The 23731-nt window shown below is 47.7% G+C and overlaps 11 protein-coding genes across 11 annotated transcripts; 4 read left to right on the top strand and 7 right to left on the bottom strand.

Annotated features, from left to right (window-relative positions):
* Positions 1-1478: 1478 nt before the first annotated feature.
* On the bottom strand, positions 1479-4491 carry K441DRAFT_653741 (uncharacterized protein). The gene is made up of 5 exons (XM_067647577.1): positions 3500-4491; positions 3035-3436; positions 2466-2985; positions 2289-2389; positions 1479-2234 (listed from the first exon to the last, which is right to left on the bottom strand). Exons 1-5 carry the CDS (start codon positions 4144-4146, stop codon positions 1931-1933), a joined length of 1974 nt encoding a protein of 657 aa, XP_067508021.1. The 5' UTR covers positions 4147-4491; the 3' UTR covers positions 1479-1930.
* A 1301-nt stretch (positions 4492-5792) lies between these two features.
* On the bottom strand, positions 5793-6843 carry K441DRAFT_423801 (uncharacterized protein; the record flags this gene model as incomplete). The annotated part of the gene is made up of 2 exons (XM_067641565.1): positions 5793-6213; positions 6284-6843. Coding segments are annotated over 2 exons (981 nt in total), but the record flags the coding sequence as incomplete, so codon positions are not given.
* Positions 6844-7047: 204 nt separating this feature from the next.
* On the bottom strand, positions 7048-7353 carry K441DRAFT_452279 (uncharacterized protein; the record flags this gene model as incomplete). Its single annotated transcript, XM_067641705.1, has 1 exon — positions 7048-7353. A coding segment is annotated over one exon (306 nt), but the record flags the coding sequence as incomplete, so codon positions are not given.
* Positions 7354-8134: 781 nt separating this feature from the next.
* Positions 8135-9129, bottom strand: K441DRAFT_653738 (uncharacterized protein). The gene is made up of 2 exons (XM_067647576.1): positions 8784-9129; positions 8135-8728 (listed from the first exon to the last, which is right to left on the bottom strand). Exons 1-2 carry the CDS (start codon positions 9097-9099, stop codon positions 8316-8318), a joined length of 729 nt encoding a protein of 242 aa, XP_067508018.1. The 5' UTR covers positions 9100-9129; the 3' UTR covers positions 8135-8315.
* Positions 9130-9460: 331 nt separating this feature from the next.
* Positions 9461-10210, top strand: K441DRAFT_653737 (uncharacterized protein). The gene has a single exon (XM_067647575.1). It carries the CDS (start codon positions 9479-9481, stop codon positions 9959-9961), a length of 483 nt encoding a protein of 160 aa, XP_067508017.1. The 5' UTR covers positions 9461-9478; the 3' UTR covers positions 9962-10210.
* A 44-nt stretch (positions 10211-10254) lies between these two features.
* Positions 10255-11362, bottom strand: K441DRAFT_653736 (uncharacterized protein). The gene is made up of 2 exons (XM_067647574.1): positions 10690-11362; positions 10255-10631 (listed from the first exon to the last, which is right to left on the bottom strand). Exons 1-2 carry the CDS (start codon positions 11086-11088, stop codon positions 10515-10517), a joined length of 516 nt encoding a protein of 171 aa, XP_067508016.1. The 5' UTR covers positions 11089-11362; the 3' UTR covers positions 10255-10514.
* Positions 11363-11511: 149 nt separating this feature from the next.
* On the top strand, positions 11512-13294 carry K441DRAFT_287109 (uncharacterized protein). The gene is made up of 2 exons (XM_067640965.1): positions 11512-11660; positions 11713-13294. Exon 2 carries the CDS (start codon positions 11770-11772, stop codon positions 13012-13014), a length of 1245 nt encoding a protein of 414 aa, XP_067508015.1. The 5' UTR covers positions 11512-11660; positions 11713-11769; the 3' UTR covers positions 13015-13294.
* On the top strand, positions 13295-15889 carry K441DRAFT_287110 (Ser/Thr protein phosphatase family protein). The gene is made up of 2 exons (XM_067640966.1): positions 13295-15613; positions 15682-15889. The coding sequence occupies exons 1-2, from the start codon at positions 13575-13577 to the stop codon at positions 15716-15718; spliced, it is 2076 nt and encodes a 691-aa protein (XP_067508014.1). The 5' UTR covers positions 13295-13574; the 3' UTR covers positions 15719-15889.
* Positions 15625-17236, bottom strand: K441DRAFT_653732 (uncharacterized protein). The gene is made up of 3 exons (XM_067647573.1): positions 17173-17236; positions 16438-17084; positions 15625-16384 (listed from the first exon to the last, which is right to left on the bottom strand). The coding sequence occupies exons 2-3, from the start codon at positions 17006-17008 to the stop codon at positions 15942-15944; spliced, it is 1014 nt and encodes a 337-aa protein (XP_067508013.1). The 5' UTR covers positions 17009-17084; positions 17173-17236; the 3' UTR covers positions 15625-15941.
* A 385-nt stretch (positions 17237-17621) lies between these two features.
* Positions 17622-17891, top strand: K441DRAFT_653731 (uncharacterized protein; the record flags this gene model as incomplete). Its single annotated transcript, XM_067647572.1, has 1 exon — positions 17622-17891. One exon carries the CDS (start codon positions 17622-17624, stop codon positions 17889-17891), a length of 270 nt encoding a protein of 89 aa, XP_067508012.1.
* Positions 17892-18045: 154 nt separating this feature from the next.
* K441DRAFT_456136 (uncharacterized protein) lies at positions 18046-18267 on the bottom strand (the record flags this gene model as incomplete). The annotated part of the gene is made up of 1 exon (XM_067641738.1): positions 18046-18267. A coding segment is annotated over one exon (222 nt), but the record flags the coding sequence as incomplete, so codon positions are not given.
* Positions 18268-23731: the final 5464 nt, after the last annotated feature.

Genomic DNA, 23731 nt, shown 5'->3' with positions numbered 1-23731 from the left:
TCCTTTAATAGGGCAGCTAGGGAAACTAGCTAATCTTAAGTTTATAGAAATTCCTAATAGTTAGTAATAGCAAGCTATAGTTCTAGCTATAGCTTCGCGAATAGGTGTATTATTAAATGCTTTATATTATAAGGAGGGTTAATTTACGCTTTTAAGGAGGTTAGGTAAGTAGTAAACTTATTTATAGGTTAATCGGTTCGCTATATTGCCCTTATATATACTAGGGCTATATAGAGTTCTTAAATAATAGGACTCTTAATCTAATTAAGTAAGAATTCTATAAGATCCTTCTAGGTAAACTATATATCTAAATGGTTATCTGTCACACGGGGATATAGGTGTATAGTATGTGAGGACTCTATAAGGTGGAGTAGTTACAAAGGATGAGAATATATACAACAGGCGAAAGCAATCACGTGATCTTAAGAAGCTCTTGTGGATGCCCACGTAACCCCCCCCCCCTGTTAGCGACTCAGTCAATCGAGGCACGAGCACGGCAAGAGGGACGCGCAAGCCTGTACGATTGGTAGTCTATTAACGAGAATATCAAGACGAGGACTAGAAGAAGGTCAAGGAAAGGACACGTCTATATACACAGCGCCAAGTCTCCAGCCGAGCCCCTGACTAGGGTCCGTAATAGTTCCGTAACGGTGCCGTAACACCCCCCCTATTAACATTATCTTTATATTATAGCCAAAGGGTTCTATTAGTCCCCTTTATATATTACATAGTAAATATAACTTTAGTATCCTTATTTGTAAAGGCGTTAGGCTCTAGGCGGAATGCTAGCTTTAAGCTATTATGGAAGTTTTAGTGCTCTTATATAGTCTTACTATAATATAAAGCAATCTTCTCTATTTTAACGGCCCGTTTTAATAGAGCGCCTATTATATTAGTAGCCTTCCGCTTAAGGTTTAAACGCATTAAACTACCGTCTAAGTACTCTAATAGGATACTTTAAGGTAGCAGATCTAGGTTAGGAATAGGAATTAACGTCGCCTTATTACGTTAACGCCGTCTTAGCATTTCTACCTCCTCCCTAAGCAACTATAATTTTCCCTACTCTAGGAGTTATAGCTTCTCGTTTTTTAGCCATTGTATCTCTTCCTATATAGTGTCCTTATCTATAGCTTCTAGTTCTATCTGGGATATAGGTCCGCCCGCGTTATCCTAGGGCATCCCTAGACTTAGTACTATACACTGCGTTAGCGTTACGCCTACGTCTTGCCATTAGGTTAATAGACTGCGATATAGTTAATAAATATAGGTCGTCTTTTTAATAGAGGGCTGTCGCTATATAGTCGCAGCCTTAGCAGATCGCTATATTGCCAGGCCGCTACGTTAGGGAAAATTTTACCAGCATTTAATTTTACTTTTTTGCTATTTTAGCATTTTCTAGCATTTAGCTGCTAAATGCCGCATTTATAATGTCAATGCATGGACGAGATTAATACTGGGCTGAGCAAGAACGCATGTTGGATCTGAAAGGATATAACTGGCCTAGCGTCTCTAAATCTACTTCTCACTAGAATGGCAAGAAACTCCTCTTTGGTTACCGTAATACTCATTCTAACTTGCACTTCCAGTCCCGCATCGATCGGAGCCCATGACTAAAAACCTTCCGCCGCAACCTCAGCCTTTCAGCATAAAAACCAATTCATCCTTTTTAGCTCGGATGAATGCCTAATCCGGTGATCACATCGCACCCAGAAGCCTTAGAGGGAGCTTTACTCAGGTCATATAAACGTTACTAAGCCAGTTATTATATCGATTTTCTACGAGCTTTATACTTACTTAGGGAAATCTTCTTAAAGCGTCTAACGCTATCTTATATTAGCTTAAGCGTTTCTTAGATAAACTCGTTATTTGGGTATTTATTAATTATAATCTATTTATAAATCGTCCGCCTACATAACCTCTCGGGGGTATCTTAACCTCTTTTTCTCTTCCTTTCGCTTTCCTTGTTGGGGTTAGTGGATATAATATGGGCGTTCATTAGGTCCGGCGCCATTTCCATTGACGCGGCACTCCGCGGCGCAGAAAGTGGCCGCGGCACCGGCACAGAGGAAACGGTTGTACCCATAGGAGTAGTGGCTCTGATGGCGTTAGGATCTCCGCCGATGCCGCATTCAATCTTGTATCCAGGAGGTAAGAATGTGTTGAAGCCTTGGATAAGATTTGGATTGCCCGCGAAAAGTGTGGAAACCCTATCAATTACGCCCGGCGTGTCGATGCTAAAGGGAAAGCATAAGCAGGCTTTTCTGGAAAACAGAGGGCATAGTACTTACGCTTCACTCTTGAAGTCCTTCATGATGTCTAGAAAGCGGTTATAGACATCCAGGTGCTCTAGAAATTGTGCCCGAATCTGGTCGAGGTAGCTCAGAGCGTCCTATTGTCGCATTAGCCACTGAACGTGATTCCGTATCGGATCTATTTTGGATCAAGACTGGTCAATAGGGACTTACATTGATGGGATGTTGAACTTGGCCCGTTCCTAAAGGTCCAGGCTGCATATTAGGGCCACCAAAAGGCATAAACATAGACTGTTCTGAAATTTCATCGCCGTCTTGTTTTGGGGGGGAGGCCGGCGGTGACGTGGCTTTGGCGTCACTATCCAAGGTGGGGCCTGGGAGGCTACTAGAATATGGGTTGAGGTTGCGGTGCGCCGATGCATGGTAAGGGGAGTCGTGGTCGGCGGGATTAGAAGTATCCAGAGGATCAAGGAAGTCGTAATCAGAGGGGTTTAGAAGATCCAGAGGCTTAAGAGGCTCCATTGGAAGCTCCTCGTGAGATAATCTCACATTCTTGAACACGCCCACATCCTCCTCGACAGCTGTGAGTTTAGCTCGTTTGCTAGCTCTCCTAGTGTCGTCAGGCTGATCTTCGCTTGCCGGTGACTTCGATAGCGTAGAGATTGCAAATAGGAGATCGTGGAGCGATCTTCGTTTCCTTTCAGTTGGTGAGAACCACACATTGCATTCACAGCTTTGATATAGTCAGTCATATACCCATAAATAACGTGAATAGCACGTACCAGATCCTACCACCACCAGGGGACTCGGCGGTATGGATGGAGCCGCACTTCGGCATAGGGCAAGTCTCGTCTGTTAATGTTGGACGAGCCACAATAATAGCCATTGTAATGGCCGTTCCTGGGAGCAACCGGCTGGCCCTCGAGAGCACATCATTGCTATTCTTCGTCCTAAAGTACTCGTAGTTGCCGGCCCGGACATCTAAAGAGCCGGGTCCAGTGTTAAACCTTTGCTTAACGACAGCGTCCAGGAGATCAAAGTCGTACTCCGATGGCGCTGGGATCTTACAACCGAGGGCATCTTCCACAACCAATGGAGCCTGGAAGAATGACCATCGTGTGTCTAGTCCTGCTAGGGAGATCTTGATCTCAAGCACCATAGTATATGTTTGCTGGGTAGAGACACTGCATACTTGTTAAGACAAGCTCAGGGGTTAAAAGTTGGATTACGGCTGATTAAGTACCTACCATACTTTAGCCACCATCTCTCCTAAAGACCTCCATGAAGTCCTAAACTCACCGCTTATCATTTCGAGCAGCCGCGCAAGCATATTTTGAGTGTTCTTTACCACCAGAGCCTGCACCGTCAAGCAGCCGCTGATCTTCTTGATTATACCGCGAGTGTCTTCTAACCTCTCCCGAATATGGAGCTGATGAGCGGCAGCCCTATCCGACGTAAGACCCATCTTCTCCAAGCCATGCTCGGCTAACAGGAGGTTGATTGCCCCAACGTGAATATTGAGGTAGCTCTGGAGCTTGCGGACCTCTTCTTTTTGACCGAATCCCCATCGTAGCTTGTCTGCGGTACTCTTTATAAAACCGTCCTTCCCCCATACCCCAAGAGATGTATCATACTTCCGGATCTTCCCCAAAAATTGTTCAAGAGGGCGCAGACAGCTCAGCGCTGCGTATTTGATGGAATCGAGGTTCGTGGACGAGGAGCCACCATTCTGCAGCTTGTCGAGGTGGTGCAGGGCTTGCTGGAGGCATTCGAGCTCGCGTAAAAGTTCTTGATACTCCGCCTCCGAGCCTCCGGCGTCTTGAAGACAGGAAGAAATGTCTTTGATAAGGTTACCAACAGCGACGAAGTCGCCAACAGAGAAACCGAAGGACATTATGACGTCGGAGCGAAAGTTCGATCAGGGTGAAATAGGAGGGGTTACATAGCTGCAGCGGATCAACTCTGTGAAACGATTTCGAAAAGTAAATCTTCGTCGACGATTAGACAAGAGACGTCGAAGGCATTTCGACCGAATCCTCAGCCTTGCGCCGGGATACCACTGGGTAGGAAACGTCAGCTGCGCCTCGTTTTACTGCTCCTCCGCTTGTGCCGCCACAATGAATTCACTGCCATATATCGAAACACCAAAGTAGTCCTTGCGCTGGATTACTCCACTTGCCTATGCCGTAAGGCCATAAGATTGGGTGCCATGGCAGACGTTGGGTCAGGATGCTTCCGGGAGGTTGGCGTACACAGGAACCTTCTTCCCTTGACCCGGTGGCGTCCTAAGAGGATATGGCCCGTGCACAAGCCTTAGGAACATTAAACAAATCTAGCTTTCTAATTGGCCAGTTCCTTATCGATAACTACAGGACGAATTCCACTGTGTTAAGGGATTTTAACTCTACTGAAATATATAATACGTTCAGATAACTATAAATCGTGTTGCCTCCCTCTCTACGTACCTAAGTACCTCTTTACGCGCTCTTACGCCTTAATACCTGTATTCAGTGCTTCGTAACTCGTTATTAGATTAATGCCAATCCTTTTTGGCTAGCGTCGGAATAACAGCCGGGCCGATTCCTTCTTGTTAAGTTAGATTACCTCAGCAAGCTCAGACCGCCGAAAACGCACGTGCCACAATTCTGAGAACAATATTATTGGTGCAAGGGATACCGCCACCAAGCCTTCCAATCGTGCTAGAATTAATGTAGACCTTGTCTAGAAGACTTAATATAACGTTCCCCTAAATAAGACGGCGAAAAATAGCTCCCTCTAAACCCTGGCCGCTGCCCGAATTCGAACCTCTCTATTAATAATTAGGTCGACCATAGTTCACCAAACCTCCCTTCTAACGTTAATACATATGATCCTCCTAAGTTATTCAGGCTATCCTGTACGGGTGAGATTATAGGTAAGCTTATAGGGTGGGCAAATGAGCACGCGGAGCTCTATCCGCCAGATAAGGAAGTAGAACACCCACGCATATGGCTGCTAACATGCGGGCAGGAACTCTACGCGTACTTCGGAGTGCTTGTTCATATGGGAATTATTATAGAGCCGGCTATCAAAGACTACTAGAAGGATTTAAACACACACGGCAGCCTCATATTCCTGAGTACGGGCACCAAATTTAGCTGGTTGATCATTATCCTTATCGATAACCCGAATTGACGTGTTAAGGGATAGCTCCAAAAGTTCGATGTAGTATCAGATTTTTCCGGAGCAAAGCAATTGTTCCGGAATACAACCTCAAGGTGATACACGAATTGTTCCTCTTTGAGGACAACTTGTTCCGGAATGAGGCAGAAATAATCCGGAATGAGGCGTGTACCGGCATGAAGCGGAACACCTCCTCTTATTACTTTCAATGGTCAATTTGGTTTTGGACGATTTGGATTGATGGTCGAGCGCGCACGGAGCACTGCTGCTGGGTTATGACATCAACGCCCAAGACATGCGAGCGCCGGACACGAATTTTCATAAAGTGCGTCCAAACGCACAAAAAGCAGCACCGATAACAAGCCCATCTCACACTCCCAACCGGTTATTGAGACAGCGATTGCAAAGCCGTGTACTGCATCTCTCACACGAATTCACGAATCGCAGATGGTGCTGGCAGATAGAGCATGTTGTGTCGACTCCGGCGGAGCGAAAAATTCTTTCCCACTGATGCACACAGCCACCCTGTTCATCCGTCTCCTCTTCAGGCTCGCCATCCATAAGAAAACCACTTGCGACGGTAGCAAGACGTAGATGCATGTCCGCAGCGACTTCGCGGACCGGGTTGGCCTCGGGCATCTCGCGGCGCTCCGGCATGGCGATCTGGTGGGCAAGAGCGGGCCGGACGGCATCGTCCATGCGACCGATGCGGAGGAGGCGCTCTTCGTGCCATTGGGGGCAGGTGCAGGTTTTCCAGGGCGCGGCACAGAGGTAGCAGAACTGGCCGCCGCAGCGACAACTACGTATCTCTTAAACCTCTTTATACTGTGATATCGCAAATTCGGAGAGGAGCGGAGGGGGGAACTTACTACATATGAAAGCAACCGACATCCAACTCGACCATAGTGCGGCACTTATAGCAACGCTGCCACCTCTTCTCCTCAGCCACATCGATTAGTTGCTTCACAGCTGGGTCCTCAGGACACAAGCCCTTGTGCTCTGGATTCTTGCAAGTCGTGCATGTCTTCTGGTCACAAACACCACATGTTGCAATCGCCGCTTCGATATTTGCCGGCGGAATAAACCTCGCGCATGACCGGTTGCTGCAATATGTCGGATCCGGCGTCCTCAATTCCTCATCCTTCTCCTCAATCCTTGTCACCAGCTCTGGGGTGAAAAAGTGGGCACCAGCATACAATGAAATCCGCATTCCACAGCAGCGCGGTGGAAAGAGCGATGTATCTGTGAGCGAGCACTCGAACAGGTCGACGAGACAAGTGCGGCAGTAGGCGTGGGGCGCGATATCGTCTTTCCGCTTGCATGATAATTCGAGGACGTCGAAGCGCGGGTGACGGTCCATGCAGGCGGAGCACAGGGCGTGCGTAATGCCATCGTCCGAGATGACTTGCTTTGTCTTGCCTTTGCCTTTGCCAGTGTAGCTGGATGAGGAGGTGAATGTGCTGCTCTTGGGTCCCTCGGCCACGTTGAGGGCACTTCCGCTATCCTCGTTGAAGTATAGGTTGGTTTGTGTAGGATCGGCGGCGTTGAGTATGCGAATGCTAGTCGTAGAGGATACTGTAATTTTATCATCGCTAAAGTAAATATCTTTAGTTGGGTAGGCGAAAGTGGGCGCCGGGGTTGCCTGGGTAGCGGGGCCAGCAAGTTGACAGGCGAGTTCGTGATCCTGAGCTGCCTGTCTCTCTTCTTCCACAAGGTTTACAAATTGGACTCGGTTTGCGTGGTCTGCTCTGAGGATGCCGAGAGCGAGCACCTGGCCCTCCAACACCTTCAGGATATCTTGGTAATTGGCTCTCGTGAGTACAAACGCCTCGTGCAGATCATCCCGTTCGTTCAATCCATAGATAATCTCGTCAATGTCCTCGAGCTGCAACTCCACTGCCAATTTGGCGGTAGCCGGGTCCATACCAACAACATCCATGATAAAATCTAGTGAGAGAGATGGATCGAGAGGAGGAAGAGAGATTTTAGAGTGTCTCTGCTAGAGATAATGATGTGGAGGTGAGGGTAGAGACCACAGTGAAGGACGGCTAGCTGGGGATTGGAAGTGACTAGTCGCGGGGTGCTGTGAGAGAATGCAGAACGGGAAAACAGAGAAGCGAAGGGAAACGAATGTACGATAATGACGCGGTCCTACGCCTCACTTCTCATCCGGGTGAAACGAAATGTTTCAGCCTTGTTCCTGGACATGACTCAAACCATTGGCCTGTGAGGTTGGTCTACAACCGCAGTATTTTTACCCTTTCAGCTTTAATGATTCCCACCATACCACATGCGGGCTTCCCCGCAGTATAGCTCCCACTGCGATGAGATCTCGGCTTCTTGGGCGTTCTGGTATTGACCGCTCGGCTGAGCGCCCGCTCCCCCAAACCAACCTTAATCTAGTACTATGCCTCCCTTTGTCTTATAATCTAGTTTTATTAACTCCAACAATAATTCTAACGCCCAGCCGGATATCTAAGCTTAAAAGTAAACATTTTAAAGACGAGAATCTAACGAAGAATCCAACACGTTATCCTCTACCAAAACACCTACCGACTCCTCCCTCGAATCCTTCGAACAGGCCAATAAAAAACGGAAACTTCGGGCAGTAAATATCGAGCGATCGGAGTGCTTAAAGTTGTGGGCAAGAGGAGGACTTGTAAATGGCTGGAGGAGAGAGCTACTGGTAAATGTTCAAAGGGGCTTCAAGGGAGACGTCGGCTACATCGATTTAGTACTACACCATGCCAAGACTAGTGATATCTACAATATCGCTATTATCCATTCATATCGCGATATTTTGGCTGGCTTACGAATTAAATATTGGGCCTATTTATTCATTCATTCATCGTTGCCAACGCTGAATAGTTTCCATTCGATGCCGACATCAGCCAATATTCTTCATGCCATTATGCCAGCTCTCATACCATAGGTATGTAGGCATTCCAATCCAATCAAGAAATTTAGGAGTTTTAAACCATCACTACTAGCATCAGTGGAACCATTAAACCCCGTACTGGCACTACCTTTCCAGTCGTTAAACCTCAAAACACTACCGTCAATGTGCTTAAGCTCTACCTCCCAGCATACTTTAAAGCCATCTGAGACTCTCGGTGGCGGCATACCAAAAATAACAGTAATGCGGTAGAGGAGAAGCTGTGATGAAATTCGAGCCGAAAACCCAAATTCCCAGGGCGTGGAACAACCGCATCGACCCAGGTGGGTTGTGCAAAGCCCTAGATCCGAATCTGCCGACTCGCCATGGAGATCGTAGCTATGCCAACTCGTGTCACGCTTGAACGTTGTGCTAGTCTCTGTAATCTCTTGTCAACTCTTTGGCTTTTCGAACTGTCCTTGAAACATATTTACCGTGCTCATTTTCACTGTACGACCACTTTTCTCGAAACATATCCATTTGTTTGTATCCATCATCTTCACCATCTGCATCATCTTCGGAACCGCCTGGCTCAATCCTAGTGGATGGTAGGTGAATCTGGGTATCTAAACGTGGACACCATGTCAATCGACACCAGTCTTTCTCTATTTCTTGCAGGCGAGCAATCTCTATTCGTAGCGTGTGAAACAGTGCTTCCTGCTGGCCAGGTTCAAGAGATTCAAACTTTGAAACCGTAAGATCCTGAAGTGATGGCGGAGTCGGTAACGAAGAGGCTTTGTTGTTGGACATATTGATCAGGATGAAGATAATCTAGAGCCAACGGCCCAGGGACGCGTTTAAATAAATATTAGAATTATGATGTGGATTAGGCACCAACACAATGTAAACCCGTTTTAGAGTCAAACCCCGTGGATAAGGCTGCCAAGTATGGAAATGAGTCACCGACCCAGTGAAGTAGCTAGTAGTTCCTAAAAAACTTCTCCATTGTGTTGGGATTTTTACCGTTTTAGTCATTCGACCGGGTCTAGTCCTCCTACATAGATCCAGTTGTCTCTAAAGGCCGCTCTGGGCCCGCTTTAGTCCTCATGAAATTTTAAATTTTAAATCCAGCGTGGTGTATTTCTTCTCTCGATTAGAAAGCTCACACACTCACGCAGAAAGTTCCGACATGTCACAGCAAATCCCCCCGAACTCATTTCTATCCTCCGACGGGAATGTGTATTCCAATGATGGGATGTACGTTCTTGTAAATAATCGATGGGTCCAGCTTCAAAGCGCAAGCAGCAGCAGCACATCGAGTCAGCAATCTCTGCAGCCTCTGCAACCTCTGCAACCTCCGCAACCTCAACAACCTCAACCAGCGCCGCGTGCCTCGTACACCCCCACGACATCCTACCAGCACCCAGGAACACCGCTTGGCCCCATTTCCGGCAATGACATAGCCGCCGCCATGCACGAACAATTTGGGCTAGACCCCTCAACCACACAGCTGCCGCAGCAGCAGTCGACATTTGGAACATATCTGGCGACAAGCACAGCAGCTGGTTTTACGATGGACGTGGACCCAAGCATTAGGGCCGCGGCGGGTCGGCACCCGATGATTGGTGCCTTCGTCGAAGCCTTGGACGAGCTGTGCGGCCGCCTGGCTTAATTGGGGAGTAATAAAATACGGTGGTCTGACTTTGAAGGGTTTATTACGGAAGGATAGCTTACCGTGCCGGGCCAAGGAGGAATAAGAAAGCCAGTAGTTATATTCGAAAATGTGTATAATATGGACCTCTATGTCCTCTTGTGCATCGTGGCTTTCGAACACTAAATTCTAAATGCAACCTTGTTGCCCATCTTCTTTGACTCTCAAGTAACTTGGTTTAGATTGTTCCAAAGTCTAACCATAAAACTGCCATATTATTATAGCTTAGTGAGACGCGTTACAATTCTGTTAACGGAGGCATGACGTGATATTTTATATTTTATATTCAGCTGCAAATAATCAGCGACTATGGTTAATGTAAAGCGGTTAACTAAAGCTACCTAAGGAAAATTACTGCCATCTTTCCCCATCTCGGTGAACGCGTCTGAAAACCTTCACTCTGTACCTACAAGGGGTGAGTTCTAGCATAAAACCCATTGGCGTCGTAAATCCAATAAGCTTGCGCAACTCTATTTCGCCAATCTTAATCCGCGATTTCGAATCTACCTGCGCTCTAGCAATCAGGCAGTGGGTTTTGGTCTTCGGATATTCCGTGCTCGTCGCAGCGATGCCTCATCCGGTCTTCCCAGAGACTGCAAACCGTATCGCACACGCCGCACTGTATAGGCGCCTAATCTGAGTTAGCCGGCATTATTTCACGTCTACACGTTACAATAAGGTCAATTTACCGTGTTGCGTCTAATCAGCTCTTCCGGAGTCCACGACATGTCCTCGTCGTACACGACATACCTCGAGACGCCCGACTCGGCCTGGAGCGACCTGCGCAGACCTTCGAAGGCGGGTGGCACTGGCTTTTGCAACTCACCCTCAATCTCTCTCGCGGCAAGCACAAAGATCCAATCGCAGCAGACGAATAGGTACTGCGAGTTGTTGAATCCGGTCGCATACGGCACGAAAACTCTAACTTCGCAATCGACGCCTTTGGCCCTAAAGAGCTTCGCAACATCTGCCGCCTCGTGAGGGAAGAGCCGGTATCCTTCAGTCGGGTTGAGTCCGTTGACCATAAGAAAATTGTCAAACTTGGCGACACTGAGTTTGAAGCCTTGAACGACGGCGATTAAGCCCATGCTTAGTAGGAAAATGCTTTTTTGTCGGGTGCAAGGTGAAGGGAAGGTAAGAGAAAGACGGGATATGGTTGGAGAGAGAGTGTTAGTAGGAAACTTAGGATTTATCTTATAAATCAGACCCCCGGTGGACCATTGGTACATGTACTACGCGCACGTGCGGGCATACTGCTCTTTATCACCAACGAATTCTCCGCCGAGGTCTGAGAGCTTATGGCCGTCGTTTTGGTGGTACAGTGGTATTTTAAGCCGTCGTGGTTAAGCAATTCAACCGAGAGTATAGGGAAAATCGTAGAAAATGTCGGAAAATCAGACGTGATTCTGGTGGTCTCGCACAAATGTAGTTAGTCAGCTTGCGGACCGATTGAAAATCCGCACCAACGGAATCACGTCTGAGCTTGCTGAGGAACGATCCCTCGCAGGGGTCACACCCACCTTTACTGGTAAGTCATACTTTTAGCCCTTATACTCCAAGTGGTTGCATCTCTTTCGAATCGAAGAATACAGCAATTATCCATGTAGTGCGACATTGAAGTTTCCCACCGGGTGGCTTTGCACCTCAAGAATTTCAAGGAGTGTGTGCTGCAATCCTTCTGCTGCTGGCAACCGTCGCTCACCAGACAACAGTTGCAACTCTTATCCTCCGCGACTGTTTATAGCCTCTCTGGGCTTTACGGAACCACAATGTCCTCCCTTGTCGAGCTACCCTCAGAACTGATCGATGCCATCGCTACGAGTCTCCCATCTAGCGACCTCTTGAACCTTCGTCTCACCTGCGCGGAACTCGACGCAAAAAGCTTCCACCAATTTACAGAAGGATACTTCAGGGCAAAACAATTCATGTACTCTCGCTATGCTCTGGATGCTCTTGTTGAAATATCGAAATCGAGGCTTGGGCGTTATGTGCGCGCGGTGTCCCTCGGACCCGAATTTTCCCAACCCGATTTAACTGATAGGGGCCACATGGGCGAGGCTCGAAATAGGATACTTGAGTGGCTGAAGGAGTATGAAAACGATAACAGACAAATGGAACGGACTGGCCTGGACAATTTGATGCTCCACGAGGCCTTCCAAAATCTACCCAATTGCGAAGGAATTGAGTTTCGCGATTACAGCCTCGCGGACTACGGAACGGATAGCTTTGGGGAAGCAAGTTTTAACAGGAATGTTGGGCAAGACATTGTTAATTTGAGAGAACCTTACCCATTCCGCTCGTTGTCAAGAGCATTTACCTTGACCCTCGAGGCAGCGCAGGCCGCACGGTTGTGGATTAAATGGGTTATAGTACAGGTCGCCGATACTTATGAGCTTTGTCGGCCAGCCCTTGAGTTTCCTCGGCCCCCCAAGGAATTAGATACTTTTACGTTCAGCCATCTACGCGTTTTTAAAGTATCAATAAATAACGGCTACGCGCAAACGGCTGAAGACGACTCACTACGTCGCTATACTGATTTTCTCGCACGTACACCACAACTTCGACTCCTTGGTTTGAGTTTTCTTTCTTATTATGATACTGCCGAGATTTTTAATAGACTGGTATCCGCCTCTAAGAACTTGACCGAATTGGAGGTTATATCCATGTATGTATCAGAGGACGAACTACTAGAACCTATCTTACGTTTGGCTCCAACATTGAGGTCGCTGCGCATTTCAGGAGTGATTCTCCACACAGGCACTTGGCAGTCAGTATATGGCCGGCTGCGAGATGACATGCGCCTCACGAAAATTGAAATCGAGTGTGTTGAAGATGTCAATCCAATCAGTTACCTGGGAACCGACAAGGTAGCAAGGTACAGTGGACAAACCGAGATTTGTTACGATGGACCTGATATGAAACATTTCCTGAATAGCCTTACCAATTGTATAGTCAGCACTGACGGCAACGGGGGCTCATTGACTGGAATTGATCCACGTTATTTCGTTGTTTAAGGGAGGCTAGTCAAGCTGTGAACTTTGGCCACTTTCGTCATCGTTTCAATGGAGTGAAGCGAGGATAGGAGTCCTCCCAAGGGGCCCCATGCTACTATTTACTTCGTTTTACTGGTCATGTGGAGAATGGTGGATATTCTCTAAGGTCAGGTTTCTACTATCTATGCGCACCATCAAAGCTGAGGCCTGCCTTGGACGCCAAGCTTTTAACGTCCTGCCAAAACGATAGCAGCGGCTCCGATGCATTGGGATTACTCAACCAGAGGCACCGATGTCATGGTACGCACGTTTTCCGTAAAAGCGTTCCTGAGGTAGCTCCGTGCAGCTCTCAATACAGGCACGTGCTCGCCAAGGATCAGCGATTGGTGTCCTCTCTAGACTGAGGATGTGCATGCTAGGATGCTCCCGCATCCACGCATGAACCTTGCCCTACTATACGCGGTTGGAGCGTCATCCTGTTTTATTTATTTTGCCCATCCAGCCCGCTTTCTGATGATGTTTTGGAACCCGCTCCAACAGGACAAACCTCGTCAGCCTCGCTCGGTCACCAACACCACAACATGGACTCCCGCCATGCGGTGTCTTTCTTTGCTGTCCTATGTCTCATAACCTCTGCAGTTGCTGACCATAAATTTCCCCCGGGTGCCACTTCGTTCGTTGCTTCTGCTGGATTTCCGACCACGGCCTTCTCTTCGTACTACTTTCCGCCTTCCGCGACAAAGGAGCCACAGCCCATCCTTCATGATCCAGTCCTGAACATAACTTTTCCACTCAACCTAACAAATCCAAGCACCATCCCGAGCGAGGACCTGGATCCCATTATCTTTCCTAAGCCACTGGCAAACATATCATCATCTGCCGCGGAGTCCTTCATTGACCAGATTCTGGCACAGATTTCAGAAATTATAGAAGGCAGTACCATATCTGGAAATTGTTCAAAATGCATAGCTTCTCTGAGTGTCGCAAAGTCCGCCGCATTTTTCGCCCCCGAGAGTGTTCCCGATGCAATGGTCAGCCTTTGCAAGAAGTTCAAGTTTCAGTCAAACTCATCTTGCGAAGTAGCTTATGAAGCAACTACCTACGGCGCAGTCTGGACGCAAATTCTGAGGTACGCGGACGTTGGAGGCCTTGACGGGCAATATATCTGCAATTCTTTAAGTAGCACATTTTGTTCAAAACTGCATACAATTCCGCTTAACGTTACCGGGCTGTTCCCGAAGCCTAAGCCTGCTAATGCCACTGCCCCACGTCCTAGTGGGAAGCGGGTGAAAGTCCTTCACATATCGGATTTTCATCTGGATCCACGTTATGCCGAATCGTCCGAGGCCAATTGTTCTACAAGCATGTGTTGTAGAACGAATGTGGCAAACTCAGCGTTACCGGAAGGACAAATTTCACTTCCAGCTCCGCTCTATGGTGCATACAAATGCGACACGCCTTATGATCTTGGACTCGCTGCTCTCCAAGCGGTTGGTCCATTAACCGGCACCGGAAAGGGACCGGGAAACGAGTCACTTGGCTGGACTCTCTACACTGGGGACCTTGTTGCTCATGATCCTCAAAATCAACTTTCCCGTGCTTTCACAGAGTACACCGAGACTAGCGTCTACGGTATGTTCAAAAGCTATATCACGGGACCAGTCTTTGCCGCGCTCGGCAACCACGACAGCAATCCATCCAACACTGATGCACCTCATAGTCTTCCCGGGCCCTTAGGGGAACAACAAAGCTGGAACTATGATCATGTATCCGGCCTTTGGCAGCATGAAGGTTGGATCACCCCAGAAGCAGCCGCAGCAGCTCGCTTGCATTATGGGGCCTATTCCATTAAAACACATTACGGCCTCCGTATCATTACATTCAATACGGACTTTTACTATCGCGGAAACTACTTTACCTTTATCAATACTACAGACCCTGACAACTCGGGAATGTTCTCCTTCATGATCTCTGAACTTCAGGCTGCTGAAGACGCCGGTGAGCGCGTCTGGATCGTTGGCCACGTCCTCTCAGGTTGGGACGGCACAAATCCTCTTCCAAACCCTACCGATTTGTTCTACCAAATCGTTGATCGGTATTCTCCCCACGTGATCGCAGGCATTTTCTTCGGCCACACCCACGAAGACCAGTTCATGATATACTACGCCAACAACGGAACCGTCCAAAACACTGTCAACGCCCTAGCAACCGGTTGGATCGGGCCAAGCGTCACGCCGCTCACGAACCTGAACTCCGGGTTCCGCCTGTACGAAGTCGACACTGGATCCTTTGACATTTACGACGCCTGGACTTTCATCTCGAAGGTGTCGTCCTACCCCACGCTGAACGACACCGGGCCTACATTTTCGCTTGAGTACTCGACTAGAGAAGCGTACGGTCCACAAGCTGGGTGGCCAGAGGATGCGCCTCTAAATGCTACGTTCTGGCATCAAGTTACGGAGGCGATGGAAAAGAATATCACGTTGGTGAGCCAATTCAATACGTATCAAGGGAAGACCTCAGTGAAGAGCCCCAACTGCACGAGCGTGGCATGCGCGATGGCGAAGATTTGCTATATGCGGAGTGGGAGTGTGGCTTTAGGAGAGCAGTGTTCGCAAGGGTAAGTTATATCCTTCATATTTCTTGAATTCGTGAAATTGAATTACCCATATTGATAGTTCTGCCTAGGTATGGATCGGTACAAAGCGCTTTTATAGGCAGCTAAGTCCGCAGTCTGAATTGCTGAACGCCCAAAGCCAAACGTAGCGAAAACCGCAAACGCTCAAAACCTATGATAATGTTATAATGAATGGCAAGGAACGCCGCTTCCGTATCTTTGGCGCACCAAATGCAGTACATGTGAAACCTCCAAGTTATCATAACATCGTAAAGTGCCAAAATTAAGTAAAGAATTGGTCGTGACACGTAAAATTCCGTTTCTGAAGAACTTAGGCTGTTCTTAGTCTTTGCGTGGAGTGAGGAATCCGACACTCCTCCGCCCTCTCCGCCCTATCCCCCGTCTTCACACAATCCAGGCAAAGGCCCCTAACAGACAACAGAACATTATCAACAGCTTTGACAAGCGTCGCCTTGATATTCGTGCCAGCCGTGATATCCGTGCCAGATGCACCCCGGCAAGACCCGTAACAACTCGTCCCCCCGCAGCTCGTCCCGACAGCGATGGAGGCGATTTTCGCCTTGATATCGGCGACTTTCAACTTGCCGATGGCCTCGGAGGGCGGCCATAGCCCGGCGCTGTACAGGCTCTGGAAGTATTTGCCGACGACGCTGCGGTGGTCGCAGCAGGCGATTTGGAGCCAAGGTGAGACGGCGGTCTCGATGGCACGGCAGAGGCCCAGCCGGATCCCCCGCTGCCTCTCGCGGAGCTGGTCTGGCGCAAACCCTGTTAGTTCACGTTTTCCTGCAGGTGATGGAAACACAAACCCGTTAGGTCTAGTGGCAGGATATCATATCCCGTGCTCTGTGCGTCTGCTTTTGGTAAGCTGCCGCAGTCCTTTGAGAGGGCGAGCGTCACTTCCGAGAAGGCATCCGGTAGGTCCAGCGCATAGGTGATGAAGAGCAGCTTCCCAAAGCCGTCGTCGCCAGCGTGCGGTAGCCACCGGGGGAGCCATAGCATGCTCCACGGCCTGACGCAGTCCGCGCAGTCGTACTTATCACACAGGATCGCGAGGTTAGCTAGCGCCGCCACTTCCAGCGTTGTCGGGATGTCTATGGTCCGGAAGTGCAGGATCTTGCAGAGCAGGGTGAGCGCCGTCGGGTCGTCATCTGGTAGCGGGATCAGGCGCGGAGAGCTAGAAGACAGGTTCTCGCCCTCGCGGAAGCCGTGGGTGAACATGGCGGTGAAGACGAGCGAGGCGAGACTGAGAACTTTGGAGGACACGAGCAGGTGCGATTTTGTGGCGTCATCTTTGCCTAGCTCGAATAGCACGTCACCGTTCTTGTCCATGATAGTCGTGCTAGGCGGGCTGTCATCTTGAGCCGTAGGTGCCGCCATGACATAGTAGCCTACTCTGGGCGTGAAGCTTGATGCTTATCTTAATGCTTATCTTAATGCTTATCTTAATGCCTATCTTGATGCCGCGTGAATGAGCAGCTGAGAAGCTTGACCAAAAGAGAAAAACACTCAAAAATGAGTGGAAATGGAAATCATCTGCCTACCTTGATGCTTGGAGCAGTTTAATAGTGTATAGCTCCCTGATGCGTTGAATATCTACCCTTCGTGCCCACACAACATGGCCAGAGGCTAGGTCATCTTCCACGGCCTCATCATAAGCTAATCACGCAAGCGAGGACCAATCGCACGAAACGCTTGCAGGAATCCCGACCTGCCACATTGTGGGGTATTTCTTCTTCTCAGACAGGTTCTATTTCAACTCCGGCGATTGTGCTTAAATTCGCTTCCTGACGGCTTGCCGTGTACCAAATTGCGCGGTTACTACCTTGCCACGTGCTTGCTTACTTATGTCCACTAGTTTCGCACGACATACCCGTAACTCCTGCTCTCGCGGACAATATAAGATAACGCCTGGCTTTGCGCTGAGAACTTGCTTTGCATGCAGGCGTTCCTGCAAATCTATTGTGGTTTTTCCGTGGTCGGCATGGTAGAGATGCTTTCGCACAGCTGCGAATCATTGTTGGTTGCCGGACTTCAGCTAATGAAAGACGAAGCGCCCGCTTCAGCCGAATCCCCTCCCTTTCTGGGACCATACGTTGGCATCAGCATCATGTACACGTTCATCAGCTCCGATATTATTTACCAACGTGGAAATACTCTATTAGAGACCAGTAGCACTATCCACCGCAACTGCGGCATATATTATCGTACCAACGACCCCAACGGCAACGCCCCCCTACGCCCGCCCCAACACCAATTATAGCACCCCCCGCCGCACGAGGTAGAGACGCAGCACCGAGAGACCCCCCGGCCACGGACGGAGCTGGCAGAGGTGATGGACTTGGAGCCGGCCGCCGTTCATACCGGTCATGTGCCAACCGCCAATAGTTTTCTAGAAGATGATTGTGCTCAGGGGCAATCATCCCTATACTTAGAACTTTAACGTTGTGCTCAACAGTGTAAGTTTTGCGGAAATTAATCCTTGAGCATACATTAAGCACCTCACTTCCATCGGTAACCACTCTAAGAGCCTGCTTTGTTATACCTTCTCCTTCAAGAAGAGCTGGTGGAGCCTCGTATTTGTCGCCTGTGTATATTACTGCGTGATCTACAGTAAGTATACCAGCTCTAGTGAGACCTTAACGACTGTATGTCTGAATAAGTCTAGTTTAATTAGTATATACAGGATAAAGAGGAGACAAGGCCTAAAGACTGTAACTTACATACACTGACTAAAAGCCCCTTTATACGAACCACCACAAACCTTCTAATCTCGGAGTACGCAGTTTCGATATATTTAGGCACGCTAAAGTAAGTTCGGCCCTTGAGTACGGTCAGGATTAACTTGTCCAGCAGGCTCTGTCCAGAGCATTATACCTATTCACTTAGATTGTAAGCTTAAAAATTAACATATAATTACAGAAACAGTAGATAAGGCATAAATAGATAAGATGTAATACCCGGCCATAACAAAAGAACTTCGTTTGAGATCGCGGGGGTGGCGACGATTAGCATATAAGTATTCGGCGGAGCCCATCTTCCAGCGTGGTTTTCAATAAGCGAAATCCCAGCCAATAAAATATTGGCATTTGTCAATATTTGCAGTGTCAATATTAAATATTGGCAATAGTTTGGATATAATTACTATAGTAGAATATACTTACTTTAAAAATAAAGATTATATAAATTATTGGCATAGATTGGCAGTTATATAATAACATGCGGATCGTTGGTACCCCCCAACGAAAAATTTGACCCGAGTTTATGATTAATAAGCCGATTAATTAACCCAAAACTTTAATTTAGAGCCTTATTGTATAGAGCTTAATTAACATATACTAGTAGGTATGGATTTGTTTCGTAAATCCTATGCCTCCGTCGTGCTTCGCAGTAGGGGGTAAGCTTTAATAGAGCCTTGTGTAGAGCTTTGGCCTCGTGCGGAGCTTTGGCCTCGTGCGGAGCTTCGTGCAGAGCCACGTGCAGACGTGCAGCCGTTTGTTCTGGCGATTAATTGCAGAGACATTTATAGAGACGATTGTATAGGCAATTGTATAGGCGTTTGATTGATCGTTCGTACGGGCGTTCGTATGGGCAATTGATTGATTGATNAATTGTATGGACGTTTGTAGAGCTGTGCGTAAAGCCGTGCATAGAGCCATTTGTAGAGACGTTCGTAGAGACGTTCGTACGGGCGTTTAGTTGATTGGTTGATTAATCGTATAGGCGTTTATATAGGCAATTGATCGATTAATCGACTAATTATATGGGCGTTCGTACGGGCGATCGTGCAGACGTTCATAGAGCCGTTATAGAGCCGTTTGTGTAGACGATTATAGAGCCTTCCTAGTATATCAGTGCTGCATGTTAGTAGAGCTTTAGAGCTCCGTATTAAGCTTCAAGTAGAGTTTCGAGTAGAGCTTTAAGCTCAAGGGGGAGACCCCCTTAGACCCCCCCCCCTGGGGACTGCGTGCTCTATTTACCGCGTGGGCAGGGCTCTTGCAGAGGCTTTGGTAGAGCGTTTGGTAGAGCTTTTACAGAGCTCTATGCAGAGCTTCGGTAGAGCTTCGTGCAGAACTTTGGGAGAGCTTCGTGTAGAGCTTCGGTAGAGCTTCGTGTAGAGCTTCGTGTAGAGCTTCGGTAGAGCTTCGTGCAGAGTCTTGTGCAGAGCCACATGCAGGCGTTCGCACGGGCGATTAACTGCAGAGACGTTTGTAGAGACGATTGTATAGGCAATTGCATGGACGTTTGATTGATCATTCGTACGAGCGTTTGATTGATCGATTGTATGGGTGTTTGATTGATTGATTGATTGTATGGGCGTTCGTACGGGCGATTGTACAGACGTTTGTGGAGCCGTTTGTAGAGTCGTTTGTGTAGACGATTATAGAGCCTTCCTGGTATATCAGTGCTGCGTGTTAGTAGAGCTTTAGAGCTCCGTATTAAGCTTCGAGTAGAGTTTTAAGCTCAAGGGGGAGACCCCCTTGGACCCCCCCTGCGCACTGCGCGCTCCATTTACTGCGTGGGCAGAGCTCTTGCAGAGGCTTTGGTAGAGGTTTTGGTAGAGGCTTTGGTAGAGCTTTTAGTAGAGCTTTTGCAGAGCTTTTGTAGAGCTTTAGTAGGCTCCATGCAGAGCTTTAATAGAGCTTCGAGTAGAGCTTCGAGCAGAGCTTTGTATAGGCGTTCGTGTAGGCGTTCGTACAGACGTTTGTAGAGACAATCGTATATACGTTCGTACGGACGATTGTATGGGCGATTGTAGACGTTCGTAGAGACGTTTATACGGGCGTCTGATTGCGTTTGATCGATTGATCGTATAGACGTTTAATTGATCGATCGTATGGGCGTTCGTACGGGCGATTGTGTAGACGTTTGTAGAGCCATTTGTAGAGCCGTCTGTACGGACGATTGTACGGGCAATTGTAGAGCCGTCGTAGGTGTTTGTAGAGATGTTCGTAGAGACGATTATGAGACTTCCTAGTATATTAGTGCTGTGTGTTAGTGGAGCTTTAGAGCTTCGTATAGGGCACTAAGCAGAGCTTCGAGTAGAGCTTTAAGGGGAGACCCCTTGGACCCCCCTGCGCACTTCGTGTTCTATTTCACTGCGTGGCTAGTACACTGGGTGGGTAGAGGTGTTGCAAAGCCTTTGGTAGAGCTTTTGGTAGAGCTTTTGTAGAGCTTCGTACGGAGCCTCGTACGGAGCTTTTGTAGGGCGGTAGAGCTTGGTGCAGAGCCCTTGCAGAGCTTTCGGTGTTTTGAAGTTCGTCACGTGGATTCTGCCATAACTTACCGCGCGCAACTTTTTTTCTAACCAATGAGAAGCTAGCTTTCTAACCAATTAGAAGCTGGCTTGGTGGGAGTTTGAATTCCAGGACCCCCAACCCGAAAATATAGACCACTCGTACCTCGGGTCAATAATTAAGCTCGGGCCCTTCGCGAGGACCTTTGCGGACGAGCTTAGGGGTAAGCTGTGCACGGAGCTGTGCACGAAGCTCTGCGTAGAGCTCCACCAAAGCTCTACAAAAGCTCTGCACGAAGCTCTACTTAAAGCTCTTCTTGGAGCTCTACTTAAAGCTCTACTTGGAGCTCTACTTAAAGCTCTACTTGGAGCTCTACTTAAAGCTCTGCTTGAAGCCCTATATGGAGCTCTAAAGCTCTACTAACACGCAGCACTAATATACTAGGAAGGCTTTATAATCGGCTGTACGAACGCCCATACGATTAGTTGCCATATAATCGTCCCTACGAACGGCTCTATAAATGTCGCACGATTACCCGTACGAACGCCTATATAATTAATTGACTGATTAATTAATTACCTATATAAACGCCCGTACGAACGCCTATACAATCGTCTATACGAACGTCTCTACAAACGTCTTTATAAATGTCTGCACGAACGCCTGCACGAACGCCTATATAAAGCTCTGCTTGAAGCTCTACACTCCACTCCACTCTAAGCTCTACTAACACGCAGCACTAATATACTAGGAAGACTCTATAATCGTCTATACGAATGGCTCTACAATTAATCGATTTATCAATTAATTGCCTACACGAACGCCTATACGAACGCCTATATAAACGCCCGTACAAACGTCTGCACGTCTAGATATATATATGTCTACATGCCTGCACGCCGCACGTGGTTCTGCATAAGGCTCTGCGCGAACCTCTGCACGAAGCTCTACTAAAGCTCTACACGAGGCTCTGCCTAAAGCTTACCCCCCGCTGCGAAGCAGCCCCCGCAGCGCAGCACGACGGAGGGATAGGATTTGCTTCGCAAATCCCTACCAACTAGTATCTATAGGTTAAAAGTCTTTTTTTACTAGCAGTTAAACAACTCCTCTATATTAAAAAGTAATAAGTCCGCTTTAGAAGCCATAATATTTAATAATTTATCCGTATAATGCTGAAGTTAAAAATTTGTTGGCCACGGAGGTAGCCTTACTACAGAGGTGCGACGGGTGCTGTTCGACATCGGTGTCAGTTCAGTTTCAACGTGTATCATCACTCTCTAGGGACCCCTGTAGGGGGTCAATTCTCTTATGTATATTAGGGCTCTTAGAGCCACCTTCGTGATACCTGCCTGGCTGAAGTTATGAGCCCGGTAACCTTCTAAGCACTAGGGAGATCTTAGTGGCCAGACGATATACCACTAAGCCTCTTTAAGCATAGTTTGTCACGAATATCGCGTACTTTACGCGTAAGCGCGTCTCTTTACGCAACCTTAAAATAAAGCCAATATAGTTAACCAAGGACTCTACAAACCCTCTTTTGCTAACCTAGAAAGACTGCCTTTATGGTTTTAATTTATCCGGTCAAGAAGTAAGTTTTGCGAAGATTTGGGACTTATATGGACCCAGATAAAAGCGGAGAACGAAATTAAAGGAAACACTAAGCTAGAGATACTTTCGATAAGCCGACGCACTAGCAGCTCCTGCAGGCACCAGCAGTAGCTCCTGCAAAACAGCCAGCAGCAGCACCTGTTAACACCAGCAACAGCTCTATAGCACCAGCAGCAGCTTCCCTATAGCTCCAGCAGCAACTCCAGCGTCTACTAGAACCGTCTACACTTAGACTTTACTCTTGAATCAGCAAACCAAACAAACTTCCACAATTAATAGAGACACAGAGAATGCTCTTTAAGCTCTACAAGCTCTAATAATAAGATTACCTAAAACGGGAAGAGAAGCTCTACACCTTTACAGCACTATTGTATGCCACCATAGGCACCAATCTTCTCTAGGTATCTCTAAAAAGACCATCACTACTTATACCATATTTCGGTTCTAAGACAGCTAAAAGAAGGTAGCAAAGCCATCTCAAGCTACGCTACAGCAAATGGTATTAGACGATCTCAAGAAACGGAAATAAGGCCTAAACATTAGACTCTGGAATCTTGCTTTAGCTTTATATTACCATTATACAGAACGGCGAGAGCTAGAGGAAGGTTAATAGAGGTAACGGAAAGCAGCGTTATACGAGCCTTTGTCCAGGACTGTAAGAAGGTCTGTCCAGCTCTATATTATGCCTTCATTTAAAAGGTAGCGAAGAGGTCAGAGAAGCTCAAAATGGCAACAATAATTAAGGAATTTAATTTGCTTTATAAGCATCCGAATTCTAATTACAACGGAGTTCCTACAACGGAAGGCACCCCGGAGTCTGCGACAGTAGTTCCTGCAATAGTAGGCATTATAAAGCCTGCGGCAGTAGGTCCTACAATAGTAGGCATAACGGAAGCCCTATAACAGTAGGTATAACGGAAGTCCTACAACGGAAGGCAACTACGGAGTCTGCGACAGTAGTTCCTGCAATAGTAGGCATTATAAAGCCTGCGGCAGTAGGTCCTACAATAGTAGGCATAATGGAAGCCCTACAACAGTAGGCATAGCGGAAGTCCTACAATAGTAGGCATAACGGAAACCCTATCAACGATAGGCACCCCTATAACACTCTTGCGCTTATATAGCGTAACCATTTAAGACGCTTGCATCGTACTGCTTAAGACACTTACATCGTACTGCTTAAGACGCTTGCATTATACTGCTAAGGACAAACGCTTGTATCGTACTGCTAAGGACTAACAATCAATCACAGCAAAAG

The sequence above is a fragment of the Cenococcum geophilum genome, assembly GCF_001692895.1.
Source record: "Cenococcum geophilum 1.58 unplaced genomic scaffold K441scaffold_6, whole genome shotgun sequence".
NCBI lineage: Eukaryota > Fungi > Ascomycota > Dothideomycetes > Gloniales > Gloniaceae > Cenococcum > Cenococcum geophilum.
The sequence above is the reverse complement of the archived record's forward strand: the minus strand, read 5'-3'. Positions and strand labels throughout refer to the sequence as shown.

Excerpts from the sequence above, each read along its gene's own strand:
- K441DRAFT_653736 (XM_067647574.1), bottom strand. The coding sequence starts at position 11,088 with ATGGGCTTAATCGCCGTCGTTCAAGGCTTCAAACTCAGTGTCGCCAAG. Across the intron at positions 10,632-10,689 it reads AGCTGATTAGACGCAACACG|GCGCCTATACAGTGCGGCGT; the intron begins GTAAATTGACCT and ends AACTCAGATTAG.
- K441DRAFT_287109 (XM_067640965.1), top strand. The coding sequence starts at position 11,770 with ATGTCCTCCCTTGTCGAGCTACCCTCAGAACTGATCGATGCCATCGCT.
- K441DRAFT_287110 (XM_067640966.1), top strand. The coding sequence starts at position 13,575 with ATGGACTCCCGCCATGCGGTGTCTTTCTTTGCTGTCCTATGTCTCATA. Across the intron at positions 15,614-15,681 it reads GGAGAGCAGTGTTCGCAAGG|GTATGGATCGGTACAAAGCG; the intron begins GTAAGTTATATC and ends AGTTCTGCCTAG.
- K441DRAFT_653737 (XM_067647575.1), top strand. The coding sequence starts at position 9,479 with ATGTCACAGCAAATCCCCCCGAACTCATTTCTATCCTCCGACGGGAAT.
- K441DRAFT_653732 (XM_067647573.1), bottom strand. The coding sequence starts at position 17,008 with ATGGCGGCACCTACGGCTCAAGATGACAGCCCGCCTAGCACGACTATC. Across the intron at positions 16,385-16,437 it reads CCTGCCACTAGACCTAACGG|ACCAGCTCCGCGAGAGGCAG; the intron begins GTTTGTGTTTCC and ends GGTTTGCGCCAG.
- K441DRAFT_653741 (XM_067647577.1), bottom strand. The coding sequence starts at position 4,146 with ATGTCCTTCGGTTTCTCTGTTGGCGACTTCGTCGCTGTTGGTAACCTT. Across the intron at positions 3,437-3,499 it reads GAGATGGTGGCTAAAGTATG|TGTCTCTACCCAGCAAACAT; the intron begins GTAGGTACTTAA and ends ACAAGTATGCAG. Across the intron at positions 2,986-3,034 it reads CCTGGTGGTGGTAGGATCTG|CTGTGAATGCAATGTGTGGT; the intron begins GTACGTGCTATT and ends ACTATATCAAAG.
- K441DRAFT_653738 (XM_067647576.1), bottom strand. The coding sequence starts at position 9,099 with ATGTCCAACAACAAAGCCTCTTCGTTACCGACTCCGCCATCACTTCAG. Across the intron at positions 8,729-8,783 it reads GTACAGTGAAAATGAGCACG|AGACTAGCACAACGTTCAAG; the intron begins GTAAATATGTTT and ends AAGAGATTACAG.